We start from the raw sequence: 18,300 nt of genomic DNA on the forward strand, positions 1-18,300 counted from the left end.
ATGCATATAATTTATAACTGCTATTAGGAATATTTTGGTGGACATCTGTCACAGTATTTCCAGTTTGTAATAAACATGAGTTATCAAATATCTACTAATCTCTTATGAAAGGATAACTAAGATGATGTGTAATCTTGCTGGCTAATTTTCAAAAATCTTAATTTTTCCTCACTTATAGTTGTAAATGAACTGTTCTTTAATGTACAATGATACGACTGGGAAATTTATCACCTAAAGAATAATAAAGATCATGACTATTTAAGCTGTTCTGTATCTTTGAGAAGATTTATTATTTTTTACAAATAGTATATAATTTTGTTGGGCTCTAGGGGTACATGTTTCATCTGTTCAGATTTGGGTGGGGCAAATTCATTTGTTCAGAAATTATAGAAAAGTTTGAAGAGAGGTATAATAGATAATATAATAGGTATAATAGATATTCTAAGCAGACATAGAATCCATCTTTCAAGAGTTTATAATTGGGTAAGGGAGATAAGCAGTATACTATCAATAATATTACAATGAAAACTAGAAAAATCATAATTATAAAATATATGTAAAAGCTATATTTTAATAAAAATTATAAAGAAAGTCTATAAATTATTTGGATTAAGAATTACTGTGGAGGACCCAGACAAAATAGAAGAGAGAGAAATATGGAAGGGAGAGAAAAATATACAGTGATCAGTAGCCGTAAGAATTTCAGTTGTCTTGTCCAGAAGTTTTCAGGGTACTGGGTACTTTATGTGTAGCACTCACTTAAGGAATTAGGCATAGGGAGGGCTCTTATGTAACTTGCAAATTATTGGAAGGCTAAAGAGAAAACAGCCTGAAAAATTATAGTTTAAATGGGTATGTGAACTTAATTTATAAAATGGTTTCCAAACTTAAAATTTCTTTTTGTAAGTATGTCTCCAGTTTTTCTTTATCAAAGAAGTCATAAAATTTTAAATTCTAAATTAAAGAAGTAAATGACCATCTGGGAATCTTTGAACATGTACATTCATTGGAGTAACAAATAAGTTTCCTAACTGGAAGAATGAAAGAACATTTATTAAATTTTGGGCATAGGGATATTGGGGTGTGTGTGTTTCAGATGATAAAGAATAACATTTTACTCTCCCTTTCCATACCTCTCATTATCTAGACATTAGTTATTGATAGAGCATGTTTATTTTAAAGATTACTATTGATACCTGCAAGGAAGATTTTCTCATACTCAAACATTTATATGAACACATGAATGCCTAAGAGTAAGATTCTTTCTCTCTTTCTCTCTCTTTTTAATTTCCAGGCATAGATATTCTTCATCAACTAGGCCTTGGAGGCAAAGATGTAAGACAGTCTTCATCAGTGACCGCTGTACCACCATCATCTATACCATTACCTCAGGGGGTCCATGTAACAGAATTTGGTGTCATTTTAACAAACGATTCCTGTATTGAATCACCTCTTGTGAAAATTTTACCAGTCAATTTAGAACAGCCATTTACAATATTAATTGGGTTACAGTCATATAGAGTAAACAATGCATTTCTCTTCAGCATTAGAAGTAAAAATAGACTGCAATTAGGAGTACAGTTATTACCTAAAAAATTAGTGGTATACCTTGGAGGAAAGCAGTCTGTCTTTTTCAACTACAGTGTTCACGATGAGCGATGGCACTCATTTGCCATTGCAGTTAGCAATCAAGATGTCTCAATGTTTGTTGAATGTGGAAAGAAATATTTTAGCAGAGAGACTCATTTGGAAGTTCAGACCTTTGATTCTAACAGTGTGTTTACCTTGGGAAGTATGAATAATAATTCTGTCCATTTTGAAGGAGTAGTATGTCAGTTGGATATTATTCCTTCTGCAGAAGCATCTGCAAACTATTGCAGATATGTGAAACAGCAGTGTCGCCCTGAGACAAGTCTTCCTCATACAACTATTGTATCAACTAAGATACCGGAAAACTCTCTCCTGCCCAAAAGATTGGGTGAAAAAGTACTGTCGGAGGACACACTTACTGAAAACAAAAGTGTTCTAGATTTCACAAATAATGATTCTGTGGCAGTGAATAAACAACAAATACACCAGATATCAAGATCTCAGCTAACTTCTCTTCATTCAGGGAATATCTCTGCTATGGATCTTGTGAACCATGTGATTCAGACCAAAGAGTTGATCACTGAGCAACTTACTCAGGCAAATTTAAGCCTGCCAATATCCCATCATAGCCTCATTGAGCCAAGGAAAAAAAACAAGGATAAATTTATTTCTCTTCTAAATGTCTCGGACAATATCACACAACATAATGATAAAGTAACTGGTCTGTCACCACTTAAGAAGATATCATCTAGTCTTCCACATATAAAACAAGATGCAATTAAGAATCTCAAGAAGGCTATCACAGCAAATCTGCACACTAATGAACTTATAGAACTGCAGCAGATTTTAAACACAACCTTATACAGAGTGACAGATGAGCCACCTGTGGATAATCACCTTGATCTAAGGAAGGAAGGTGAATTTGATCCTGGTGCTACTTATCCCATCGAAAATAGCTATGAAACTGAGCTTTATGATTATTATTATTATGAGGATCTTAATACAGTGCTCGAAACGGAGAATCTAAGAGGGCCAAAAGGGGACACTGGACCTCCCGTAAGTTATTATTTTTAAAATATGTCTTAATGCACTAATTTACCATACATTTCAAAAAGAATTCTCTAGGCTGAACAATATAGAACGGATCTGTCTTAGGTATGTAGCCGGGCTTACTGTGAGTGGATTCATGGTTGCTCTAATAGATCCAACCAGAATGCTACTCTGGCTCAAATGTACTTTTTTAAAACTATTGGCTAGCTCAGAAGGTTACTTAATTCTGGTAAAGTGGTGAGTAAGCTATGTTTTTCTTGTTTAGTTGAAATTCAATCAGGAATTGAGTTGCTAAATACAGATCAGCACTCTATTTTATTAAAAAACTGTAGGCTTAGTCATGTTAAGAGAGAATGTTAAAGTTATGGGAGACTAAATAACAATACTTTGAATACATTATTAAATGTATTTTCAGCAAAGTAATATCATATGAATTAAAAGAATATTACCTTTTAGAGATAATTTAATAATGAGTCATTGGGGCAAAGCAAACCATTACATTATAGAAATTAAAATATTTCACTTGGGATTATAAAGAGTAACATATTTCATTATATCTTCCATGATATGACCAATTTACACTTATAAGTTAATAGAAGTTCCATCTACCTCATGCAAAAATAGCCACTCAGCAGTCTATCAGTCCATTCAATAGGAAAAAAGCCAAGTCATTTCCTTAGTAATTCATTAACAAAGCTATGAGATAATAGGTTGATTATTTTAGCTCTGAAATTCTTTTGTCACATAGGTGCATTTACAGATGGATGATTTTTAAATCATTTAAGACTCATTTCAAGCTATTTAAAATCACATTAGAAACATGTTTTTGCCTTTCATATTTTGAATACCTTTAAACAATCAACTTATATATCTTTAGAAATCTTTTTAAATTGCAAGCTGAATAAAATATATCATAAGGTATTTCTTGATTTGATGGAAGTAAAATTTGAGACATTTGTTTAGTTCCAGAAACCATAGAACAAGAGATGATGCCAATTGCTTAGTTTGTGTTTCCTTCATGGTTATTACTCAAAGTAACTTGATAGGTATTGAGCAATGCTTAAGGTGAATGTTTAAAGGATTTAATAAAATCAGAAGAATATATTATAGAGAAATAACTTTTCAGCTATGACAGTTATCAAAATACTAGTAGTAAAATTGGGCCACTAGGCAGGTCATATTTAACAGTTAAGGAAGCTGTTTAGTTTCTTCAAAAAATGTCACAGATGAGTATTAATCCCTGCTCTAAATCCAGAAACAGTTATTTCAGCATTGGTTGGTAGGTGAAGCAATAATACTCCACAGATACTTCCTTAGTGTCCTATGGGCAAAGCAGAAACATAAATTGTGTAAAACAGGGTCACTGCTCAGAAGGAGGTTACATTGTGGTAATAGTGATATAGAAGTACGTTTATAACCTTGCCTCATGGTCAGGTAAGATACATGCCCCTGAGAGATGCAAACTAAACATGTGGAGTACACATTTTCAAAGGTAAGAAAAAATTTTTTGAGGAGAACTCTTTGAAAGATCCCTTAAGGCTGAGCTGTTCAGGATAGGTTCTTGTGGGCAAACTTAGAACCTAGACCTCAAAGAATGGATATGATTTTGATAGGTGAAAGAAGCTGTTGTATCTTTTATGTAGGAAAAACAGCAAATTCGCTATCATTTATTGAGATACCTGTGGCAGGAACTCTGCCATGACCCTTATGTTCGTTATCTTAGAAAAACTTGGTATGTTTGGTATTATTACCCTCATTTTTCAGGTGGAGAAACTGAAGCCCAGAGTAATTTGTTTGCTTGTTCATAACCACATGCCAATAAATGATAGACCCAGGATTTTGACCCTAGAGGTAGGTTTTCTGCCTCTAAAAGTCAAACTCTTTCACAATATGAGGCTGAATAATGGTAGATAAATGTAAGGCCAAGGTAGACCTATACAGGTTGTAGAGGTCTCAATTTTCAAACTGATAGTTCTGACTTTATCTTGTTCTCAGTGGGGAATTTTGTAGGTTTCCAAGAGGTATGTAGCAGAGGTATGAATAGGGAAGTCAGTCTGGTGGCAGTGCCCATAACAGACAGGAAATTCCTGTTATCATCTGGATGTTACAAAACTAGGACATTATCTAGGATGACAGCAGTGAAAATGCAAAAGAAAAGTAGCATTCAAGAGATATCTTGAAGGAAGGTTTGGTAGAACTAGGAAATTAATTGGACTTAGGGACCAAATGAAAAGAAAGAGAATCAAGGTGGCTCTAAGGTTTTAAACCTGTGGGTTGAGAAACTGGTGATACCAATATAAAAACCAATAATTAAAACAGGAAGTTGATTTTAGGAGAAGAAACCAAGTTAAAACATTTAAGGTGCTGTTGGCAAATCAGTAAGCTGTTGAAAGAGTTGAAGAAGGTGAAGTGAAAAGAGAAGTCAATGTAGGGGGTATAGATTATGAGAGTTTTCCCATCAGTATTGTAGAGTCAAGAAATTTGCAAGGAAAGGACTTGGCATAGAGTCAAGAGCCAAATTGTAAGGAATGTTTGCTTTGTGGTTATAGAAGGAAAAACAAAGCAGAAATGTGACAGGATAGACAGATGGGACAGAACAATATAGTTAGTGTTCGTCACTCAGTCGTGTCTGACTCTTTGTAACCCCATGGTAGCCTGCCAGTCTCCTCTGTCCATGGAATTCTCCAGGCAAGAATAGTGGTGTGGGAGCCATTCTTTTGTCCAGGGGATCTTCCCGACCCAGGGTCGGGATCAAACCCAGGTCTCCTGCATTGCAGGCAGATTCTTTACTGCCTGAGCCACCAGGGAAGCCCATAATATAGTATCATAAAAGCCAAAGATGAGAGTTTTGAAAAGAAATTGATCAGTGATGCTAAAAGCTAAAGACTGAGAAAAAGTAGAGGAAATCCTTTGGATCTTCTGGTGGGAAAGTTGTTATTGAACTTTGATAATGATTTCAGCATAGTGTAGAAGTCTAAAGGTAAATTTTAGAAAGTGTATGAGAGAGTAAATGGTGATGAAATGATGAACTTTGTAGAGATTTTGCACTGCTTCTTGAAGTGGATTAAGCCTGAGGACAGCCTGATCCTTCCTACTTGCTGGTGCCTGGTTTTCATCTACATACCCTTGTTTTTTTGATATCTTTGAAGTTCATTTCACTAAAACTATTAGGTTCTGTGTCAGTTTTTTCTGGTACTCTTTTGATCTGAAGTTTTGTTTTTTTTCTTTTTTACTTATTAAAGAAACATCTCTCCTTGTATTGTCAGGTATTTTTCTTATCCATTTTTCTATATTCTTCAGGCACACCAATATACACGTGTTAAAAGTCCTTTGTGATGATAGTATTTATTATCTTCTCTACAATGATGTCCATGTGTTTGCCTTTTTCCATTTTATTTTATGTAAATTCAGTTAACTGCATCCATATTCCTTAACTGATTTTTTCAATTGTGGTCAGCTGTTATTGCTTCTGATGTGGATTTAGTCTATAATTCTTTCTTTTTTTGCTTTTTCAATCTTTAAGCTCTTTGGGCTCACATTTCATTACCTTAGTTGTTATTTTTGTCTTTTATGAGCTCTTCTTTGAGCTCTTTTTGTAGAAAAACAGCATCTTGAAATTCTTTGGATTTATAATGAACTATATGCAGTTCTTTCTCTGCATGGAATAATCCTTTTCTGGTAAAAAAATTTTCCTCTACTTTTAATTTATGTTTCTGTCCTCACACTTCCCCCCTCCCCTCAAAATGTATAGGTCCCTTGCTGGTTCCTTTCTGGTTATTGCTCATTTTTAAAATAGAGACAACTGTATTTGGCCCACTATGTGTTTTAGAATGGTATCAGTCAGTTCATTTCAGTCACTCAGTCGTGTCCAACTCTTTGTGACCCCATGAATCATAGCACGCCAGGTCTCCCTGTCCATCACCAACTCCTGGAGCTTACTCAAACTCATGCCCATCGAGTCGGTGATGCTATCCAGCCATCTCATCCTCTGTCGTCCCCTTCTCCTCCTGCTCCCAATCCCTCCCAGCATCAGGGTCTTTTCCAATGAGTCAACTCTTCGCATGAGGTGGCCAAAGTATTGGAGTTTCAGCTTCAACATCAGTCCTTCCAATGAACACCCAGGACTGATCTCCTTTAGGATGGACTGGTTGGAATTCCTTGCAGTCCAAGGGACTCTCAAGAGTCTTCTCCAACACCACAGTTCAAAACCATCAATTCTTCGGCACTCAGCTTTCTTCACAGTCCAACTCTCACATCCATACATGACTGATGGAAAAACCATATCCTTGACCAGATGGACCTTTATTGGCAAAGTAATGTCTCTGCTTTTTAATATGCTATCTAGTTTGGTCATAACTTTCCTTCCAAGGAGTAAGTGTTTTTTAATTTCATAGCTGCAGTCACCATCTACAGTGATTTTGGAGAATGGTATAGGGAGAGGCAAAAGGGAGTAAGGTGGAGTATACACAGCATCAAATTTAAGTTGCTGCCTTCAATGCCATCTTTCGATATGTATTTTGTCCTCTACCCAGAAATGTATCTCCTCTCATTTTCATGCACACAAAGCCCTCTGTATCAGTCTGAGAAGTGATATGATGATTTATACTCTTCTCTTTTACCTCCTCCCTCCACCAGAAATCTCCTGAGGTTAGGAGATTTATTGTAGATCATAAAAGTGATGGGTTCTTCCTTTTCAGCTCTATCTTCCTTACTGTTGGTTGTTTCAACTGGATCTTTGCAGGGTCATGAATTATAGTCCCTGTGGCTTTACCATTCCCTTGAACTTAGCTATTGTCATTAAAGGATCGTTGGAATGAACCTTCTGGACTGATACACTGTTAGATATCTGTAGCCCGTCCCAGGTTTGAGGTCTGAGGAGGGTTTTTTGTTTTTAGTCATCTTTCAGCATCTTTCCTTATTTTAAAATGTCTCACTATTTGAAAGATAATTTTCATATTTTGTGGTTTGTGGTTGTGGTTGTTTCCTTGTTTCATCAGAGAAGTTTTTTTTCTTTTGGTATTTTTTGTTGTTTTCAGTGGGTTTTTAAGGGAAGGAGGGTAGTTTTAAAAATGTTCTCATTCTGCTATCTTTTATAGAAATTCTCTAGTGATCCATTTTAGAATGTAAATTAGATGATGTCATTTATCTGCTTAAAATTCTTCAGTGACAGGAGAGTATAGCAATTAGAATAAATTTTAAAAGTCTTTATCATGATCCATGCAGTCATCTGGCCCCTGTTTTCCTCTGCAACATCATTTTGTTCCACTTTTGCTAGCTTCCACTATTGGCTTTTTTTTTAGCTCCTTAATAAGATTGTATTTTTTGTTTGTTTTATTTTACTCATGCTGTCATTCATTTTATTCCTGTTTTCAAATTTTACTTTCTCCTCTTTCCTCATTCCTCTTCATTTTTTAGGTCTAACTTAGAGCTTCCTCAGAGACACATTCTCTCATAGCACAATATAAATTATGTGCACCATGTTGATCTCTCTTGGTTGCTTGTTCTTTTCTTCATATCACTAAATAAAATGCATATTATGTGTTTATTTGTTAATGGGTGTCTTTTTATCTCATTGTCAGCTCCAGGAGGCTTTGATTCTTACTAATGTTTATTGAGTAAGTGAATTAATCAATGAGTGAGTGAACTATAAAAAGAAGTTTATATGCAAGACTTCCAAGATCTACCAGACATTACTATCTCTTACAAGTATTGGATACATTTGCTTCAGTATATTACCTTAGTAATAATAATATTGTAACTAACATTGAGAACTACTTGTGCTCCATGCATACCTTTAAAAAATTCCTCTATAGTTTATGGTTAATTGCTCTATATCAGACATAATTACAAGTATTTTATATACAATGACTTTAATGCCCACTATAATATCATCAATATTATAAAGATGAGAAAACTAAGTCTTAGCAAGACTAGCTGACTTGTCTAAGGTCATTCAGCAAATAAATGATTGAAGCATTATTTGATTCTAAACTGGGTGATTGCCATAGCATTGCTCTTTAACTGAATTATACTTTCTCTTAGTAACTAATAATCTGAAAGTTAAAGTGCCTTTTCTAGTACTTCACTTATAGGAAATAATTCATTAAAAAGTCATATATCATATAAAATTGCTTTTCTTCCCTGGTTTCTAGGAAATGCCTATTAATAACTTATTCCCAAAGATATGGAAATGAAAAATTGTGAAGACAAGTTAAAATTTATTTTTACTTATTGCTAATTAATTCAAATATTTTAATCACAGCATAAATATACTTTTCCCCCCACCCCCACTACCTAATATGAATGTAATAATTGCTTTTTCAGTGTGAATGTAGTAGTGTTTCTTTTGTCACAAAGTAGCATGATAGGGCGGTAAACCAAACTAGATATTTTAATTTTGCATTGAGGTTTTTATTTTTAGTTTTTATTTTAGAGGACTTAAAATCATCAACTGTTAAGTTCTGAGGAGAATAGTGGAACCAGAACTAATTTGAAAAGAGTTTTAATTTTTTTTTAAATAAGTGAAAGTCAAGTTTTGATGGAAGTCAGTGATATAGTAGTAATTCTCAAAGTATTTGAAGAGTTCAGGATGGAGAATAGAAATATTATTTTTATGTGGTTGAAAGAGAAATATTACTTTTTAATATTAAAGAATACTTGAAAGGTTTTTGTTAAGGGGTAGAAAAAGGCAAAATAAAAAGGAAAATGGACAATTTGGGATATACAAAGAACATCAGAAAACTGAAAAATGACTGTAACATCAATAAAGGAGAAAGTTTCAAAGAGAAAAATGCTACATGACAATGAAGATCAATAGGTCATGCTATCTGTTAATGGTAGGGCTAATATCTTAACCTTGACATGTTTAATATCAAAGTTCCTAGTATTTTACTGCAGCAATGAATGAATGTTTGTAAAACATTGTATATAAATGTAAAGCATAGCTGTATGTGTGCTCTGAGACGTCAAGAATAATGCCATGGTGGCAGAGTGCTCAGTAACAATGAAATGAATAGACAGATGAATGAATGAATATATAGTAATCATATCCTGAATGAATATTTATTCCTCCACCAGTTGATTGTTAAAATAAGGTAAAAAAAGATAATATAAGGCATAATATGTGGAAGCAAAGTAGTAGTTTCCTATTTCTTATTTGATATATTTCAGAAGTGACATTTAAAGAACTCAGAATACCTTAAAATTGATCTGTTTTTACGTTTTTACTGTTTTTACTTAAAATTGATTTTATTTTTACAAAACCATTTAGCTCTATTGTCCTCCTGGTATGCTGCATTTTGTGTAGGGCAGATATATTACTGAATATACTAACTCAGCTGGTAAAGAATCCGTCTGTAATGCAGGAGACCTAGGTTCAATCCCTGGTTTGGGAAGATCCATGGAGAAGGGACTGGCTACCCACTCCAGTATGCTGACCCAGAGAATTCCTCGGACTGTGTGTAGTTCATGGGTTTGGAAAGAGTTGTACACAACTGAGCAACTTTCACATACTAGAAGGATCTCATAGTAACAGTTTAACACATTACACAGATCTTAAGTCTTCTAAAAAAACATAAAATGGTCAGTGCTTTAGTTTTTCAAGGCAAGTCTTCTTTTGAAATGTGTTTGGAAAAAACACACAAAAAACCTGTAGTTGTTGGTCTCCAAACCCTAAATTGAATTCCTTCTTCAGTAGTAAAAGTAAATTTAGGTAAAAAACTACCCACAAAACTACTAGTTATAGTTCCTGTAAAAACCAGATACGGTGGCCGTAACCATAAGTCATAGACTTCCTGCTGCCATATCTGACCAGATTAAAGAGGGCATTTGAGTTTCAACTCTCACTCCTGCTGATTAAGGTGAGGGGTTTCATGTTATTTTAAAATCATCATCAGCTAGTAACTGGGGACCAAAAAAGAGCCCTGGAGTGAAATCTTCACAAGACTTGCGAGAAAGGATGTGTCTGTTATCATGTCTAATATCTCAGCATTTGTTTTCCAAGGGTCCCCCTGGCCCAGCAGGCATCCCAGGTCCATCAGGAAAGAGAGGTCCACGGGTAAGTGGATGGGCTGCATTTCTCACTTGCTGTTAGAGTTGGTAGCTTTCCAGTATGCTTTTCCTACTGTTGTACAGGCTGTACTTCCCCTGGAAATCCGCCTGGATTGTCAAACTTAGCTTGGCCTTTGCCAATTCAAGAGAAGCTTGGGAACATGTGCCACTTATTAATTTGAGTGTAAACACCCAATCAAAGTATTCTCTGTGAACATGCCCAAAAAGATAATCAAATTTGTAGATTAGTGATTGTTTTGGTGCTACTTGTAACATTATTCTTAGTTATAAAGTGATCTCATCTGTAGTTGATAGTCCAAGGTGGGGATCATTTACTTTGGGAAATGAAGAAGAGTGGGCAGCCTTAAAATAGTGCATTCCTGGATTACATAGTGGAAAATATTGGAGTTATAAACTAAAAAAATAATTGTCTGGAGGAAAAAAGCTTCCTCAAGGGTAGCAGTAGTTTTTCACATTAAACAAGTCCAACAAAAGGTTTATTGCTGTGTTAGAATTCATTTCTTTCAAACCTCAAAAAAAAAGTGAACTTTTACTAGCAGAAATTCTTTGAAGAGCTAGAAAAGGAATTGTGATTGTATGTTATAAAGACAAATGTAAATACCATGTATAATACACTTTCTTTCCTAATTTTTGCTTATCATATAAACAAATTAATGTAAAACTCACCCTAAAATGCTAATTTAAATGGTCCATATTCACATCAAGCTCTTGTTGATGTGAGGCTCCAGATGAATGCTTACTCTGCTCTAGCTATTTAACATTTGTTTTCTTTCTCTATACTTGATGACCTACCACATTCCTCTCAAGAGTGTTTTCTAAACTTGTCTACTCTCCTCCAGCCAGCAAACCATTTCTGTCCTCCTCCTCTGTCAGGAGACCCTGGATTTTGCTTTCTGAGGGACCAAGTTCCCCTTTGCATTAATTGCATTCCCTCTCCACTGTTAAGGCTGTTCTTCTACAACTTAACCTTTCCTCTCCCTAGATTTTATCTTATTTGGCAACAAACAGCAAGTTATCTTTTTTTTTTTTTTAAGTCCCAGACTTTCACTGATGCTAATTTTTCCTAAAGTCGTTGTCCTTGCTCACTCTTGCACTAATGAGCTCTGTGGAATAATACTTTATACCTATTGGTCCCACGTCTACATCAAGAACTCATTTGTTAATCCTCATAAGTTTTCCCACCTACATTATTGAAAAATTTATTTTTGAAGCTATACAAATGAGAGGTCATGAAATCTAATTTTTTCCCTTAGTTTTCATCTTGCTAGATATACTTTCCATGTTTGCATTGCTATCACTCCTCCCCCTTCTGAAACACAATGCTCTGTTAATTCAGAAGTGAAACAGACAGATAAATATTAAGTATTTCTGTGTTAAGATAGAGGTATAACTGAAGGAAGAGTCTTCCCTCATAGTTCAGTTGGTAAAGAATCTTCATGTAGTGCAGGAGACTGGGTTCAATCCCTGGGTCAGGAAGATCCCCTGGAGGAGGAAATGGAAACCCACTCCAGTATTCTTGCCTGGGAAATCCTATGGGCAGAGGAGCCTAGTAGGCTACAGTCCATATGGTCGCAAGAGTTGGACATGACTTAGCAACTAAGCCACTACATAGCCGAAGGGTACAGAGGTGGGTTCCAAGCCCAAATGAGTATAGAAGCCTTGGAGACCTGAAAGGCTTTCTGGAGTTGAATCCTTGTTCTACTTGCTGGTTGTATGAACCTAAGTTTACCCATTTGTAAAGGGGAATAAATAACCACCCTGCAGGATTGTTATATGGATTAGTAATAATAATAATAATAATAAAGCAGTAACAAGTTACTTACATATAGTAGGTATTTAGTAAATAGAAGCAATTATTGAATTCAAATGGATAAATACCACTTTTTTCTTAAATTTCCCATGCTGCATGGCTTGTGGGATCTCAGTTCCACCACCAGGGATTAAAAGTGGACCACAGGCACTGAAAGCACCAGATTCTAACCACTGGATCGCCAGGGAATTCCCTAAATTGACAGATACTCATTGGGAGTCTGATATGTGCTAAGTACTACACTGGTAATATTAAAAACAGTTGCCTTTCAAAGAATTTATAATCCTCGAACTAAACAGCACATGTCATGAAGAAGTTAAAATAGCAATAAAATATTAAAATGATAGAATTGTCCCAAGGCAACATATAATTAATTGCAAATTAATTTTATATGTAGCAGTTTCTGTGGGATTGAGTAGTAAAGAGAAATCAGCTCATGCTGGTATAGCCAGGCTTTAAAGGTGGTATCTCAGTTGACACTTGAACATGATTTGAGCAGGTGTAGGAGGGGCAAGGTTAAATGAGAAAAGTCTTAAGGCATGCACCATAGCATAAACAAAACCCAAGTGCAGAACGGGTTACTGGATGTTGAGAGGAGAGTAAAACAGTTGCACTTTGTTATTTGGGGGCTTCTTACTCTGCACAACCTTTAGAAGTAGCACTGAACAATGGGCTGGAGATAGAAGTGGTAAATAAGGGATGTAAACACCTCAAAGCAGTGTTTTGAAGCAAAAAAAAACAGAAACCACAGTTCTGCTCTATAATCGGTGTCTTTTCTAAGACTGAAATATCCAAGACCTCAGAAGAGATAATGAACTTTGTAAAATAACATATCCATTTTAATGAATCATGTAATATTTATTTGAATGTTGTAATAAACACTTACTTGTATCTAGATCTGAGAATGATCTGAATTTTTTTTCTATTTGTAGGGCATACCAGGGCCACATGGAAATCCTGGGTTACCTGGATTACCAGGTCCAAAGGTGAGTGCTTTGACTATCACGTGATTTTCGGCACATTACTAAAAAATGTCTTTAACTTTTAAAGTCATCCTTGGAATATTGGGAATCTCTGTCATCTCCAGAGCATGAGTCTTCCGCAAGATTGTCATAGGGTGGCAGATGGCCAGGTTCCTTGAGAGTCCACCATGTTTGGATTTATAAATAGCCAGTGGTAAAGGCAAGCATGACCCTGCTTTGATATTCTAGTCTTTGTTGTCAAAATATGATGGCAATATATGAAAACCTGCGCAATGTACAGATTATGATTTGAGTAATTTACCTTAAATCAAGACTATTTTAATGTATAAATAAATACTGAGGAAATAAAACATCATTTATTTCCCTGTTTCATACTTCTCTAATATTTTCACTTGAAAAAGATCTATGAGGATAATGTTTATAGGATAGATTCATATTTTTATGAAAAAAACTAACCTGAAAACCTGTAAAAAATATGAGCATACATAGTTGTGTGTTAGTAGTGTGACAGATAGTAGTATGAGTATAGTAAAAAAAAGATGGAAGGATATGTACTAGGCTGGTTACCTTGATAGCAGGTATGGAATTGGAAATATAATTAAATATATATATTCATACACACACATATACATGTGTATGTAAGCGTTAGGGTTTTGGTTGCCAGTGACATCATGAATGTTTCAGGGTCATTAATAACCACTCTGCTTATTAATTATCTCACTCAAAAGTAACCAAATAGCGGTTACCATACAGATATAGGTTAAGATAGGATAGAGCTTAAGGACACAGGTTTTGGAATCTAACTGATTTGGATTCAAGTTTTAGCCCTCTTGATTTGTATACACTGTGCTTAGCCGTGTCTGACTCTTTCTGACCTCATGGACTGTAGCTGGTCAGGCTCCTCTGTCCTTGGAGATTCTCCAGGCAAGAATGCTGGAGTGGGTTGCCATTTCTTTCTCCAGGGGATCTTCCCAACCCAGGGATTGATACAGATCTCCCATATTGCAGGCGGATTCTTTACCATCTGAGCCACCAGGAAAGCCCCTTAATTTGTATGACTAGAAACAAATTACTTGCTCTGCCCCTTTAAGCTTAATTTTTTTCTCCAAAACAGGGAAAACCCTAGTATGTCCTCATAGGGCTGGAGTGAAGGCTAAATAAATTGTGAGCAAAGCCCTTTACAGTGCTAACACGTCATAAGTAATACCTTATTAATAATAAGTAATAATGACTCCCTCAGTTTCTCATCACTCTCAACAATTTTTTGAGTTTAATAAAATGTCTCAGAAAAATGGCTTTTAACTACTGGATATGTACCAGAAAAAAGACAAATGCCTCCTAAAGAAGTTAGAATCTTGTTTTTAAATTTGTGATCCTCTAGCCCTCCAAGCTTTGTCTGGGGACTTCAGGGATATTTAGACTAGTGGAAGGCTAGTGTAGCCATAAAGACCCAGCTCATGTTTCTCCACAGAGCTCAAGCTCTAGGGGACTTGCCATCCTACTAACAGCCTCATCTCCACAACTTGACGGAAGACAGAATAGAGGTGGGGTTTCCACGTGGCTTGTGTCATCCTTCTTTCCCTGCCTCAGCCAATAATAAACATATACTTGAAGAAATAAAAAAGACGGAGAATAGGGTGAGGAGAGATGAAGACAAACAGTGGAAAGCCTTTGATTTCATTGACTTCTTAAAATGTGTGTACTTAGGAGAAAATACTTGAGAAAATGATGTCTGTATCAAAAAATTATCTTTGTCCAAAGATTAAAAACAGGGTATTTTTCATTGTTGACTAATATGAATGTATGCCTTCAGTAAAATGCCCTAGGAGAGATGAAGTCTTAATCTCAAGATTTCTCTTTAATATCATACTTAGTAGTATAAATATAACTTTGACTATAACTATTTACCATTAACATATTATATGAACCCCTATATTAGGGATTTTGTAAGCTCTAAGTAAAATTTGCAAGCAATTAACTGAATCTCTTGGGAACTTAGTCATATAAACCTAAATATCAGTCTTAGTTTATATTTAAATTTAATAATTTGATAGCCATCTTCAAAATAGCCAAAACTGACCATCATTTGTTTTAACTGCACATATTTGTGGGGACATTAGATTGGACTTCCCTGGTGGCTCAGACAGTAAAGCGTCTGCCTACAATGCAGGAGAGCTGGGTTCAATCCCTGGGTCGGGAAGATCTCCTAGAGAAGGAAATGGCAACCCACTCCAGTATTCTTGCCTGGGAAATCCCATGGATGGTGGAACCTGGTAGGCTACAGTCCATGGGGTCACAAAGAGTCAGACACGACTGAGCAACTTCACTTTCACTTTAGATTGTGACAGGTATTAAAAATCACCACTGTGTTTTAAATGCATCAAGTAAGGCTAGTAGTGTGTGGTTTATGAAACCAATTTTCCTAGATATTCAACATTTTAAAGTAATAAGTACTTTAATCAGGATTAATAGAACATTCAAGTTTTATACTTTGTAATCCTCTTATAGTATTTATTCAAGACAATGCAATAAATATGCAGATTTCATGCTCTCAAGGATAAATTTTGACATGTAATCACAGGATTTATTTTCCTTCGGGAACAAAGATCCCTCTTAGGTTAATGGATTTTACAGTATTAAGACATTTTCAGAATTTTTCTCTTTTCAGTTATTATTTAGCAAGAATAACATAGAATTATTGCCCTCTAAAAAAACTGTATAAAAAATCTTGCCACTTGTATAAGAAATTGCACATTTCAAAAGGGGTTACCTGAACCTGTGAAAAGACCAAATTAAGGCAATTGCAAGTTTAGAAAAATTTAACTGCAATGGAAAATGCAGTGCATTATGAAATGTTTATACAATCATATTTGGATTAATATATTTTATAAAAATTGTTAGAACTGATATCAACCAGGATTCTTGGCCTTAACCAGTCAATAGCAATTTCAGATTCCTTATGTGGGGTGAGGAAATGGGTGTGTTCAGGGGCTGGAGCAGAGGGGTGACTTAGATGTTTTCTCACCCCTTTGGTGGTGCATATAGTGAAAAAGTGAAAGTGAAAGTACCTCTGTCATGGGCTATATACAGTCCTCATGGACTATACAGTCCATGGAATTCTCCAGGCCAGAATACTGGAGTGGGTGTAGCTGTTCCCTTCTCGAGAGGATCTTCCCAACCCAGGGATTGAACCTAGGTCTTCCTCATTGCAGGTGGATTCTTTACCAGCTGAGCCACCAGGGAAGCCCAAGAATACTGGAGTGGGTAGCCTATCCCTTTTCCAGGGGATCTTCCTGACCCACTAATTGAACTGGGGTCTCCTGCATTGCAGGTTGCATATAGAGGTATATGCAATGCATTGCTTTTGCTCTGACACCCTGTTTTGGCTCCCAGCTCTTCAGAAGTGGCAGTTGGGTGTTGGTTTTTTGTTTATTTTTTTTTTTGGTCTTTTTGTTTGTCCAAGCTGCAACTTTTACTGAAAATATCACATTTATTATTTGCTACATAAAACAAAAAGTCTCTTAAGAATGAATATACCTTAAGATAGTATAGAAATATGTTCTATTTATAAGGCTATTTTAAAGTTTATAAGAGTAAAGCTTATTTTGCAAACATACTCTAGATTGATGCAAAATCTAACATTTTAGTTTCTGTTATACTTTGACAATTAAGTTAGTATTTACCATCAAGGACAAAGAATGTAACTTATCTTTGGTAGTTCTCAACTCTGTTCAAGCAAAATAAGTTTTCACATGTTTGTCTTCCTTAATAGATTCTGAGTTATTTGAATGCAGGGGCCAGATCTTATTCCTCTTTACCTTTATATCTAGCCCAGTGCCTAGCATGTGTTAGGCAGTCTATAAATGTTTAACTGAAGCAATAAACAAAACACATTAGTAATAAGGCACCGGCATCATAAGGGAATAAGAACTAGCACTTACTGAGCATCTAGTATCAGTTGACAGTATTTTATGTATGCCATCTCATTCAATTCCACTTCAGTTAAGAGTACTGTTCAGAGCAGGCTTTATTACCTTCTGCTTCCCATAGAAGAAAACATATTCAGAGAAGTAAGTACTTAACCAAGGTAACACAGTTTAACTGGCATCAGAATTAGATCTGTTTTATTCTTTACCTTACACCTGTTTGTCTCTACTAGCATAGTGAGTGGTTCACTATGAACCTTGAATGTATGAAACAGCACCTTAAGAAGGAAAGATGAGGGTGGGGTAGCCTAGTGTAATAAAAGACTTTCTGAATTCATTTAGTAATAGTAACAAAGTATGTCCATTCCAAGGTTCCAGCTAATCCTTTGGATGCTAATAAGATGTAAATGCCATAAAGAGTAAAACTGAACTCTCATCCCTTAGAACTGTGTTGCTAAATTGCTAAATAGTAGAACAAAATGCCACACAAAAATTTTGTGGGTATATAACATTTTTCAGCAATATTAGAACTAATTTAAAATAGAGATAAACTATTGAGTTCTTCAGCTGAAATCAGTAGACTTCTGATAGAAATATTGTTTTTCTTAAAAAAAAAGTCTTTCTAAAAAAATATCAAGTGAATTCTACTTCTCTATTTGCTAGAGAGAATAACTTTTTTCTTGCCACCAAATTCAATCTAGGTCCACATTTCATCATATTTACTTATTTAATATAAACTTTATTTGCAGGTTTCTGGAAATTTTTATTACTATTAATTAATACATGATTGATTTTGCAGTAGATCTTCAGACATGAGTCCAAATGAAGAATCTATATCTTCAGCCTACCCTATACTTACAGTTCTAGTCCA

At 35.3% G+C, this 18,300-nt stretch overlaps 1 protein-coding gene across 1 annotated transcript in view; it reads left to right on the forward strand.

Moving 5' to 3' along the window:
* The window catches only part of COL24A1 (collagen type XXIV alpha 1 chain), a 373,554-nt gene that overhangs the window by 29,847 nt on the left and 325,407 nt on the right, over window positions 1-18,300 (forward strand). Inside the window, exons 5-7 of the mRNA XM_065907005.1 lie at window positions 1,295-2,646; window positions 10,643-10,696; window positions 13,453-13,506. Coding sequence (XP_065763077.1) covers window positions 1,295-2,646; window positions 10,643-10,696; window positions 13,453-13,506 — 1,460 coding nt within the window. The remainder of the gene's footprint in view (window positions 1-1,294; window positions 2,647-10,642; window positions 10,697-13,452; window positions 13,507-18,300) is intronic.

The sequence above is a fragment of the Muntiacus reevesi genome, chromosome 1 (assembly GCF_963930625.1).
Source record: "Muntiacus reevesi chromosome 1, mMunRee1.1, whole genome shotgun sequence".
Lineage (NCBI taxonomy): Eukaryota > Metazoa > Chordata > Mammalia > Artiodactyla > Cervidae > Muntiacus > Muntiacus reevesi.